The sequence below is a fragment of the Sturnira hondurensis genome, unplaced genomic scaffold (genome assembly GCF_014824575.4).
Source record: "Sturnira hondurensis isolate 20B ecotype Veracruz unplaced genomic scaffold, ASM1482457v3 Scaffold0004136, whole genome shotgun sequence".
Lineage (NCBI taxonomy): Eukaryota > Metazoa > Chordata > Mammalia > Chiroptera > Phyllostomidae > Sturnira > Sturnira hondurensis.
The window spans coordinates 7263915-7276714 of NW_028076767.1; the positions used below are offsets into that span (position 1 = coordinate 7263915).

The following is a 12800-nucleotide window of genomic DNA, read 5'->3' on the forward strand; positions in this document are numbered from 1 at the left end:
GCCAAACATGCACATCTGAATAACTGTAGTTTGTTAGTTTTCCCTTCAAATACAAGCGATGTTCCATGTCAAAGGTGGTTAGCTCAGCTCACATCTCAAACTTAAGTGCTCTTTCGCATGACAGCTGTCTCACATCTTGCTTCATGTACCTGTAGCCATGCTTTAGGTGTGGACTTCCCATTTCCTCACACAGAATATGGAGAAAGGCATACTCAAAGACCGAAACTTAATGTAATTCATAACATATTACTACTTCATCAAGGACCTTCTTGGATAAAAGTGGCATTTTTGCTCTGTGGCCGTGAAGAGTACACCTGGGGTGCAGTTTGGCGCCACTGCCTTGATGATGCTGACGGGCCAGCAGCGTTCTCTGCGCTGCGGTTGCACCTTCGGGACACAGTTCAGCGTGATCAAAAAGGCAAGGAACGCCTTAGTCCTGATGTGACCACAGTTTTGATGTCATGAACCTCTTCATGGGGGATGAGGACCTCCCCTGGGGTCTACGGACCACATTTTGAGAACCACTGATAATGGAAGTCTTCCTTAGGGCATTCCACGCTGTACATATAGAAGGTGTCACCTTCAATAGGACTGTGACCGTGAGGTATCATTTCATGTGACAGATGCTTAAGAGGCAACCCTCACGGGCTAGGTGCCATGTTAAGGATCAAAGATACATGCAGCGCCCGAGCGAAGGAAATAAGAGGACTTATTGGAAGACATTTCTTTGTAGATCTGCAGGTCTTTGGTGTGAAAGGGACAGATCCCAGAGTTGTGGTGACTCATAGTTGATAGAAAAACACATGAGGCGATGTACTGCCGATCCTTAAATCCTCCTCTCATTTTTTAACGACAGTAGCTGCTTATGAAAACCTTATTTATGACCAGAACTCTGCTAAGAACCTACCATGTACTATCTCACTTAATCCTATTACTACATGGAAGATGTCATGGATTAACAAACACTGGTTCAGAGAAGTAACTTGCTCAGACTCACAAGGCTAGCAGACAATGTGTGTTTGGGGTTAAGGACTGGATTCAGACCAGAACTTTGTGACCCCAAAACTCTTGCTCACAACTTCTATACAGTGTCATCTTATGGGTTGTGCAATGCCCTGGAATTTTTATTTTTAACATAGGAAATGGTAAAAAGTATGTATTTGCTCTCGTATACCTAATACTGTACATTTCTGTAATGAGTAAAGGTCCTTTACTTTTAAAACATAGTTTTACCATAAAGGAATACTTACAAAAACAGTAAGTTGTGTATAACAAGAGTAATAACTGGTCTGAAATAGAGATAATTTGGGATTGATTTAATGCAGCAGATCAGCGACAAACTGAGCACTCACTGTGTGCCAGGCGTATAGTGTGCCCACATGTAGCTCACAGTGCAATAGTTGAGATACATGTATAGTATTTATATTCATTATTAATCATTAATGCTGTTTTCCCCTTTGAAATTTTGAGTCAACATTAATAGTCTTAAATGATGATTTAGAAGAAAGGGGAGTATTAGGGTATAGAGCGAGGTCATCGAAACTGAAAATGTATCTCAGTTTGATATAATATTTTATATGCATAGTATATTTTTAAATGGCAGAATTCATTCACTCACTTATTTAACAAAGTTTAACTGAGTTATACACAGGACCATTCAACCAGTTGTTCTTATTGTCTGTTAAACACATTACTCTCAGGATGTTTAGTGGCAAAATTCTTTCCTCTTTTGCGTCAACTATTTTACATTCTCTGGTCATAGATGAGTAAGATTTGACAAGTCCAAGTAATTCTGACACTAACTCAGAATGAATGCAGACATGAAAGTCATGTTGTTTGCGGTCCTCATCTCTGGTCAGTGCGTGTCACCACCAAGGACCTGACGCTCTGGGTGAGGCTCCTTCCTCTGGATGAGGCTTGTCACAGAGAGTTGGAAGCAGCCACCTGGGCGACTTTTGTTTTAACCTGTTACCGCGACACTGGATCAACCACCCCCTACAGTCACCTCCTGAATAATTTCTCATTTTCTCTCTATAAAAAGACCACAAAGTCTTGGCTTATTATAAGTAATCCATTTCACCCTATAATGATACAGTGAATTATATACTTTCCTCAACTTAATCATTCAAGATCTGACTTCCTTTCCTGCAGGCAAAAACCAGTGTATTTTACACATGGCTCCCAGCTGGTTTTCATTGAGGCCTTCAGAATGCATTTGAACGCTGAGGGTTTTAAGAAGAGCTGCTTTATCTTCCTAAGTCAGTTTTGTCATGGTACCATTTTGTCCTCATGTGTTCAGAACGCTCCGTTTTGAAGGCAGAGAGATGTGTCCACATTACGACTGTACTTTGTCACTGGGCAGGGAGGGTTTGGGTTTTCTTCTGTAGTTGATGTCTCTTTCGAATGTATTCCCAACTTCTTTCCTTTCTCACGTCTTCATGCCCATTTATGTACATGTGTGTCATATTTCTGGGCACGTGTGCCCAGAGGGATTTCAGCAAATAAAAGGAACTTATATATTTCTATTAGTTTATGTCCTACCCATAACCTGTTCACCAACACTTAATTGTTGAATATATGACTCCTTATTAGAAAGCTTTGTAAATTAATAGGTTCAATTATTATAGACTTTCCACAAATATTTAATAAATGAATACTTTTTTCACCCCTTAATCCAAAGCTGATTGTTTTAAACACACTTTCCTTTAGACGTGCTAGGCACATCTGATGAAGAGAGCACCCACCAGCTAAATGCACACTGACCGTTCTCTTGAGGATGAAAGTGCCAGTGCGTCCTTCTGGCTATCTTTATGATCATGTTGCTCTCTGCGAAATTCCATTGAAAGTCCAGTAATACACTGTAAGCTGCGATTGTCCTACTTAATATCTGGATTTAGGAATATTTCTCTTCTCTCTAGTAATAGTGTCAGTTTCAAGTCCCTTATTTTTGGCTGGATCAGATTATGATTTCAGTTCACAGTGAGGACACTCCATCACCCTGCCAGGGCCCTCCCTGCTTTGGCCAAGGCCACCGCGCAGCTGTCATTTCTCTCTAGTGCGGGGCTGCCCACTACTGCTTTCTGTTGGAAATGTGTTCTGTCTGTGCTGTCCAGTATGACATTGCACTGTGTGGTTATCAGGCACTTGAAATTGGGCTCCTGTGATAGAGGAACTGAGCTTTCCCTTTTTTCATTTCAATGAATTAAACTCTAAATGTAAATAGACACATGTGGCTAGGAGCTGCTGTATTGGATGGCAAAGCTCTAATGTGCTGCCTTCTTGGATGGTCTTCAAATACACCAAGTATACAGGGTCTGGCACAAATAATACCCCTTTTTTTATTATAAGATCTTTTATTACAAAATTATCGGCATGTCATTCTGTAATAACAGTATCACACTCAAGCACACTATGACATTGTAGGTGAAATGTTCAAAATAAAACTGTAATATCCATGTTATTACCCAACCAACCACACCCAAGCAGGCGTTACTTCTGCTGGACCCCCTTTTCCTGTCTCCCAGCCCTTGTGCTTGCTGTTTTCTTTGTCCTCACACTCTTCTTCCCGCTCAGTCCTCACTTCCTTTAGGCCCCTGCTCACATGTTTCCTCCCTAGGGAGGCTTCCTTGAGTCCCCATGTTTCAAATAACTTCCGCTCCCCCGATTCTTCTCCTTCTGCATTTTTCTATTTTTGCTTGTAGTAGTTATTACTACCTGATATTTTATTTATGGTTCATCACCTCTGCTCTAGAGACTTTATTCGATTTTCCTATGTAATCTTTTGCTCATAGAAGGCAGGACACATGAGGTTTAAGGGCATAAAATTTGAAAGCAGAGAGACATGTTGTGGAATCCCAGTTCTGCCCCTAACAAGCTATGTGGCCCCAAATGATCAGAACTGTCCAAATTCCAGTTTTTTTTCATCATAAAATGGGGTAAACATACCTTCCTCCAGGATTACTGAAAATAAACTAAGTTAAAATATATATCATTCAGGTGAGTTTTGGGCTCATAATAAGCTTTACTATGAATGCTACCACTTACCATTACCATTATTATTGTTGTTGTTAAAGCTACTTAGAAATGTCAGTGGTATGAGCCCCAATTGTGGTATTGAAAAATCAATAATACAAGCTATGGAGAAGAGATTTTTAAATAAACCTTTTTCAAATCTCTCTTTGTAGAAATGATCAGAGATGAATTGTGCTCTAGGTTAAGTTCAGTTGTGACAAAGAAAAATCCAAACCAAAATAGAGCTAGGATGAATGTTCAGGCTTCAGTTTACAAAGGTCAAGAGTGAAGGGATGGATGGCTGTCTTTACAGAATGCCATGTGCTGTTGTTTGGGGAAATCACATGAAATATGATGGGCCTCAGGAAGGGAAAAAGGTCAGCACTGGGCCCATTTCGCAAAGTAACTTGCTCAGACTCACAAGGCTAGCAAACAATGTGTGTTTGGGGTTAAGGACTGGATTCAGAACCAGAACTTTGTGACCCCAAAACTCCTGCTCACAACTTCTATACAGTGTCATCTTATGGGTTGTGGGGTGAGGCTGGAGATTCCGCAGACTTGGGCAGTTTTACCTAAACATCTGGGAAGGTGCTTCACTAAACTTAAAAATCTCAGAAATCAATGACCTGGGTGTGTGAAGAACTTCTTAGGAAAAGGTGTATCTCTTTAAATTGGCAGGGCATATACTCTGTCGTGTTGAAACAATTGAAAAATTTTGTAATTAAATTCAATTGGCCAGCAGTACATGCCCGAATGATCAAAGGAGCTGAGAAGCCGGATGCTCATTGGTCCCTCTGAACACTTGCTTAGGACAGAGACCAGAGTGGGTTTATTCTGGTTGTCAAGGAATTCTGAACACCTCTAAAACATTCAGATAGAAAACCTAACGTTCAGTTAAGTGGGAGTTCAGAAACCTGTATTATGAAGAAGAGGCTAAAAGAATTGACATTGTGTAGTCAACATGGGAGAGAGTGAAGAAAAGTTCCTGCCATTGAAAGGGGAAGATTTTGGGAGAGGGTTCAGTTTGATCCCCCTGTCTCAGAAAGACCATCTCGTAAGCATTAGACTAGTTCTGCTGTGTTCCGAGTCCTTAAACCACTGGAAGGAAGCACTGCGTGACGTGAAGAAGAATGCCTAGATTGTCGTGACAATGAGCTACTGCATGTGGCTAGCCAGGAAGTTTATGCAATTCTTTCTACTAAAAATTATCCAGAGAGAGTAAACAACTCTAACTGGATGATTAGAATGTTTGTGGGGGAAAAAATGGTCATTTCGGCCAGATAACTTGGGGAATCTTCACATCTCAGGCCTCAGGCATATTGCAGTTGAAAGGGGTCATAGCCAAAGAACAGTGTCAATGTCACCAAAAAGCCTCAGGCAGGCCCTTTCCGAGAGTGGTAAGACAGTTTCACCTGAGAGCGGCTCATTTGTCCTCCTCTGTTCTCACTGCTCTGTCCTTATCTGTTCAAAGATGCTAGAAATATCACTTAACCATGTTCACGGAAATAATGCCAAGCTGCCTAATCACTATAGAATATTGTCTGGCCAGAAACAAGGTACTTCACTCTCTAATTTCTCTTGTTACTTCTCTGAGAAGCATCTTTTTCTTCTGTGACAGGATCTTACTGTTCCTTGGAAACCTGCTTTCTCAGGCTGACAGCTCCCTGTGTTTTTACTGTCCGATTTAGAGGGTTTTCCCGGGGTGCTCCATGTTTTCAGGTGGTTCTGGCTCCATCTAGCACCTTCCTGAGGCACCGGGAGGATTCTCGATGTTAACCCCACGTGAAGTGCTTGGAGCTGCTGGGCACAGGGCGAGCGTTCCATGAGTGGCCGCTCTTACTGCTGCTGCTGTCCTGTCTCAGGTGTGGCTCCCTGTGAGCACATGTACTACTGCTAGGTCCTCATGCGAAGCAGGGGAGGTGACACAGGCCCATTGGTTGGACTTAAGGAGAGGAAGAGACTCTCATGCAGAGAGATTATAGTAAGGTCCAAGTGGAGTTTTGGAAAATCTCTTTAACCACAGTGCACAGTGGAAAACCCCCAAAGAACCAATCTAATTATTTAATTAAATGGAACTGTTATGCTGACTTTTACTAAAGAAGACAAGCATAATTTAGAAAATGGGGCATTTTAATTCTCTTTTGTTTTCCAATTAATGCAGTTGCTCTAATAGGGGGGACTCGTGCTTGAGTATATGCTCTTCCAGGATGTGTATTTCATGCTGAATTTCAGCCTTTCTCATGAGAAACCCAGATCCTCACCTGTTGACATGGGGGTTCATTTATTACAATGCTCAGGCTGCCCAGACTTGGCCTCAGAGCCAGTGTCTTCCTGCCATGAGAGTCACCACGAGCCGGACAGGCGCACGGGCACCTCTGCTCCTCCCCACGGCTGTAATTGTTGTGTGGGAGTCATGGAGCTCTTGCTTTTTTTTGCTGATGCCAGCTCAGCACAGCAGACCACGCAAGTTTACTATTAGTTGGAAGTGATAAAGAAAATGCCAAGAACATTCATTTTAATTGGTGAACATCACACAGACCTTTAGTGCCCCTGTTTTATGGTCCTCGGCTTCAGATTTCTTTTCGCTCCTGTAGGCTGTCAGCCATTATGAGATATTCTGATTTGCATTTGATTCTCCTTTCTATTATTATTTTGATTGTTCCTTGATTAGCCATTATTATTTGAAAAGTCTTACCCTCTTGTTTATCATTCTCTTAGGTAACAGTGTCATCTGCTCTAATGTTTATTAAATTCTCTGTAAAAGACTGGTATCTTCAGATTACTGAGAAAGTATTTTTTCACCAGATGGTCCCTAGACTAGGATAGATGACAGAGAATTTTTTCCCTGAAATGCTTGCTTTGATACTGATGTGTTATAGCTGAGGGAAGGATGGGTCATATGGGTGGCATGTGGGGCAGTGGTGATGGTGGGACCAGTGATGCTTCAGTGTGACATGTCATGGTGTGACGTGACATGTTTCCTTCTGCACTGATGGAACTGAGAACCCCTGAACTCTGGAAAATATTTAATTTACTACTCTAACATGGAAAATGTGGTGTAAAATGGGAGAGAATGGTAAGAGGGAAAATGTGTGTTTTTTAAAAAGTAAATTCACTGTTCTTAACAGTCTGGGGATGACCCAGAGAGCATGCAGCGTTTGAGTAGAAGAAATGTGGGTTTTGCCTTTGGAGTAGACATAAAGGGGCCCGTCACGTTCGCCTTTTAGTTACACAGCACTGCTGCTGCTGTTGTGAGGGCTAAGCTGCGCCTGAGCCACCTGTGCAGGACCCACGCTCCCTGTCCCCTGTGCACTCAGCCCCCGACTCCCTCCTCACACAGCCTCTGGTGAGCATGGGCCAGGTGCTCTGACAACCTCCTCTGTGTTGCTTGCTTTTTTCTGTCAGATTGCAGAGGTTCTTGAATAAATATTCCAATGGGAAATTCTTTCACACAGAGAGATGTTGTTAGGAAGCAATTATGAAGATCAAGAATAAGCGTGCCCACTACAGCTACTTTCTTTATATAAGTGGGGGATAGGCAGAGACAGAAGAGAAATTTAAACTAATTACAACTAGAAAACTTTAATATTAAAGGTGAAAATACAGAAATTAGGAAGTGTATGCAAAACAGAGGATTAATAGTTTATAGTGATGTTGAGAAAGTCCATCCAAATGAGTATAAAAGTCATTTAAAATTTTTAATGTAAGAAAAAGTTTTACCTTTAAATTAATTTGGATGTTTTTATTTACAAATATTTTTAAGGATGAAAAGTGAGGTTAAAATAAAATAAAGTTCCTAATTTTATGAAGGATTGATATTTTGGCTCAAATATCAACTCTTCCTCTGAGAGAAATCATAAAGCCACCCTCAGCCAGAAGTGGACAAACTGTGGCCCATGGGCCAAGTTCAGTTTGCCACCTGTTTTTATAAATAAAATTTTATTAGAATATAGCCATGTTTATTTGTATATATATTACTTATGGCTCCTTTCATGCGATAAAGATAGAGTTGAGCCATTCAGCAGAGACTCCACGGCCCTGCAAAGCTTAAAATATTTACTATCTGGCCCTGAACTGAAAAAGTCTGTCAACCCCTGATTTAAGGTAAGCAGTGTTCTTTATGTACATTATGTCATTTAGTCCTTACAACAGCCCTAGGAAGTCAGTGTCTTATCCATTTTTTATAGATGATGAAATTGAGGCTTAAAGATATTTAGTGTCTTGCACAAGGACACCCAGCTAAGTGGAAGAGTCTGGACTTGAACTTATGACTTGTAATCGTAGAGCCCGCACTGTTTTTCCGGGTCCAGTTTCTTTCTCATTAGCTCTCAGAGAGGTAGCAGGCATATCTTTCTCTTAATAGCATGGAAGATTATGGAGCCAGATTGCTTGAATTCAGATGACCTTGGCCAACGTGACTAACTTCTTTATGCCTCAGAGTATTAGCAAACATTACTGTTATTAACCGCCTGTTCCGTAGATGTGATTCTAAATCTCCAGGAGGGCTTTTAAGTTTTCCGAAGACCTGCATTTACAAACGAGTGTGGCCTTACTCCAGTGCTGGACAAACAACACATATTTCAGAGGATGGTGACTTTGGAAAGGTAAGATCATGAGACACGTGTTAATTTCTATTTTATTTTAATTATCAGGTCCTGCACAGACAGCAGTCTCAGCCAGCCAAGGAGAGTTCCCCTCCCAGAGAAGAAGCACCCCCGCCACCTCCTCCGACTGAAGACAGTTGTGCCAAAAAGCCTCGGTCTCGCACAAAGATCTCCTTGGAAGCCCTGGGGATCCTCCAGAGTTTTATTCATGATGTGGGCCTGTACCCCGATCAGGAAGCTATTCACACTCTTTCTGCCCAGCTGGATCTCCCCAAACACACCATCATCAAGTTCTTCCAGAACCAGCGGTACCACGTGAAACACCACGGGAAGCTCAAGGAGCACCTGGGCTCCGCGGTGGACGTGGCTGAGTATAAGGACGAGGAGTTGCTGACGGAGTCCGAGGAGAATGACAGCGAGGAAGGCTCGGAGGAGATGTACAAAGTGGAGGCGGAGGAGGAAAGTGCCGAAAAAAACAAGGCCCCGCCGGCTGAAATCGACCAGAGATAATGTGAACTCCTACCAGGCAAAGCAATACATCGGTCCAAGGATTTTTCTGTTTTCATTTCTTTAAAAAAATTTTTTTGCTTTATTTTATTTTTGTTGTTTTTTTGTATGTTTTGTTTTTCTTACCTTTTTTTGACATTTCTTTGTTGTACAGGGTACACCTGTAGACTGGATAAGTTCAGTGTTTCCGAATCAGAGATCGCCTTGGCAAAGATACTGAAGTGTTACACTTTTGCAGTTGATGGGATCGTAGTGATTATAATCACAGGAGACTCTGCCTTCATTAATCTTGCACTTACAGAAGAGACACCAGGCAAGTTCCAGGATGAAAAGACCTACGAAATAAATGAAGGAAGCTACAAGTGTGTGTATATGTATATGTATATATCTATATATTTACATATATATATTAAAATTGCATGGGACAGAGAACTTTACAACCTGAAAGAATAGACTGTGAAATGAGTTCTTAAAGAAGAGACTTGTTTATGTATTAAAAAAAAAAACCACTTCACAGTGAGTTGCTTTGGCTTTTTGATAAACTTCGGCCTGCTCTCAGGGTGGGGTGACTATTTTTGAATTCCTATTTATTTTCTGTGTTTGTCCCTGATTTTTTTTTAATTCTGTGGCTTCCTATCTGGCAGCTTGATGGGTAATTTTTGAGGTATGTATTTAACAAAATAAATCAACACTGCCAAAAAAAAAGAGAAAGAAATAAGAAGAAAGTGAAAAAATCAGGGCACCTTAAATGATACAAGTCAAATCACTCTTAAAGACACAGTGCACACTTAAAATGACTCGGTATGTTCCGTTATTCAGCTTGTTATTACTTTAGTGAACAGATGTCTTTCTATGGAATTCCAAAGGAGTAAAACTGAAATTCAGTACACAGACAACTTGTACATTAGTGCAGTCTTGATAAGATGACATTTTGTCGTTGGACATATGGAATTCATAGTATGAGCCACATTTTGTTGTGAAATTTATGTACCTGCTCGTGGCTTCAAATCTTAAAATTAATAAGCCTGCTCATTTAAAAGTTGTTTGTTGCTGTTTTCTTTTTTTTAATAGAAAATAGTTTAATGTAATGTTAAGTTAGAAAAGAAGTTGCTGCCCAGTTAAAGGGGCTCCCTCTGAAATAAATCTCCATCCTTTCTTCTCCCAAAAGACACTTCTCATTTCTGCCTCACTTTGGGCTTCCTCTTCTTCGTACACATTCCATCCACCTGACCACATGCTTTCGGTCCCTGCTCTCACTGGCCTCAGCCCTTCCCTGGGGTGGCAGCCCTAACGAGAACCTGTTTTTGAATCATTGTGCAGCTCCAGGCAATAGAGTAAGTGAAGCAGTTGCAGCGGAATCACCTACTCGCCTCCAGCGGAAACATTTTCCCAGTTACCTACACAGCAATTACCTTATATAAAAAGCAGAACTAATGCTGACTGGCTGTTTAGTGGAATGAGCATTAAAGCTGCATTCTACTCTAGTTCTCCCAACCTCTTTTAGCTTCCTATCAGACACGCCAATAGCATTATTTTTCACTTCTACTTAGAGTAATTGCAAGAGGAGACCTCACCTTCAGGACTGGCCTGGTGAACCTAATCCATGCTCAGCGTGGCCATCAAACAGTCCCGCACGGTTGGATTATGTTTTTTGAGTTGTGCTCTCATGCAACCTTGTCAGAGACCTCATGCAATATCACTTTGAAAGTTATTTTCTGTTTACTACACAAACATTGTAATATAACTGTTAATACTATTTATATATTTGAAAGGTATAAAAGGTAGGAGTTAAAAAACAAAAACCTCTATGTGTAAGATATTAACTCAGAACTTACAATATACAGGGAGAAGACATGTTGCAATACAAGCTAATTCTAGCTGCTCAGTAACCTCTGGAGTTTTTAAAGGGACATTTTCCTGTACTTTTTCAAATCATGATGTTTTAAAAATTATCTTGACATGAGCATCATATACCTTTGCAAAAAGATAGTTGTTTGCAGTTAAGCCCTGGGCCTAGCCTTCCTACTTCTGTAGTATGCTGCAGCTTTAATCAGAAAGTCCGTGGTTGCTGCTTCCCGATCTCCGAGTTACTCTTTCCAAATTGTCTTCTTACACTGTAGCTGAAGGTCATTCTGTACACGTAATGGAAACCGATTTTGCCAAGCTCTTACGAGGTGGTTCATCTATCGATGGCATCCGCATTTGGTATCTTTTACACTTCAACCAAAAATTTATTAGGTATTTTTCAATGCTAAGTCTTGCCTTTTATTTTTTAATTTCACTGCCAAGTTTGCAGTGGTTCTAAGTGAATCTGTGGGCATTTTAGCCTGTGGTCTTGCCAGATCTTTGCGAATTACAATGCATATATGTCTATTTATTCAATATCTGTCATATAATATCTATTTGGAAGAAGAAACTTTCTCTTGTAGTGCCTCTTGACAAAGCACAATTTCCCGCCTTTTTTTTGTGAAATGAAAAACAAATTGTGTTTTATTGCGGTATCAACAATGTGAATAAGGATTAACATATTGTAAATGTTCTTTTTTCCATGTAAATCAACTATCTTTGTTATCACTAAGTGATAATTAATTTTTAACTTATGTGCATTGTTAGGCTGTTAGAATTTTTTGGTTGTTAAAATAAAACGCATTCAATAAATATGACCTTGTTTGTCAAGTATTTCACTGGGCATTGGCTTCTTTCCCATTTCACGGGCACATAGAGTGAGACCTGGTGAGCTTAAGGAAAGTCCGTTCCCCTATTTTAGGGCTAAGACAGCGGTACTCTCAATTAGAGATGCGTGAGTCCTGCACGATACACAGCTTTCGTTGTACACGGGAATGTGTGTTCATCCCTCTGTGTTTATGAACGCACACATGCTCGTGTCCTGGAGCCTGCGCCCGGGAGAGTCATCTGTCCAAATGTTCTGTCGTATACAAGCAGAGCTCAAATGTATAAAGATATATTTATGGGCTCTCTTCTTTATTTTTCTAGTGGATATTTTCTGTTTATAATTAAAAAACCACAAATGACTGCATGTCAGAAAACTTTGGGAGCACATATGTCCATGGTTAATGGCCGTCGTAAAAGGCTTTTATGTTTGGAGCTGGGGTACCGCAATGTGTGCGTAGAGGAATGCCAGAAGGATTAATGTATCTGAGAAATGTGTGAAAATGATTTTTTAGAAAGTGCTTACAATGGAAGAAATTGCTCAAAAAACTAAAGTTAATAAGGAAGAAGCAAGTGCTTAGCTTCAGAACTGGCAAAAGAAAAGTCAATTAAAAAATGATTTTGTTTTCTTTGATATTATAAATTGTCTTGCCTGTGTTTTTCGTTTTTCTTTGTGTGTTTGTATTTGGTGGATGTACAGATGGGATTTTCTCCCCTTTCTTCCCTGGTTTCACTTGCCTTTTTTCCCATGGACCGTGTAGATATGTTTTAATGACAGTTTGCAGGAACAGTGTTTGCAGAAAGGCAGACAGTCCCAAAGTACAGAGCCCTGAAGGTATTTAAAGAAAAATTAGAGGCTCAAACAGGGTGGAGCACATTACTTGCACAAATGTAAATCTGTGTTGGAGATAAAGACACAGAAGGGAGGCGTGCGTGAGATAATCGGCCTTTCAGCACAAATAGCTTCCACACGCGTGAGGTTGTATTTTTAGGGGTCAAACTTCACCA

The 12800-nt window shown here is 40.6% G+C and overlaps 1 protein-coding gene across 1 annotated transcript in view; it reads left to right on the plus strand.

Annotated features, from left to right (window-relative positions):
* The window catches only part of SATB2 (SATB homeobox 2), a 176287-nt gene extending 164950 nt beyond the window's left edge, over positions 1-11337 (plus strand). The window contains exon 11 of the mRNA XM_037043686.1: positions 8664-11337. Coding sequence (XP_036899581.1) covers positions 8664-9125 — 462 coding nt within the window. The 3' untranslated portion in view covers positions 9126-11337. The remainder of the gene's footprint in view (positions 1-8663) is intronic.
* The last annotated feature ends 1463 nt before the right edge of the window (positions 11338-12800 follow it).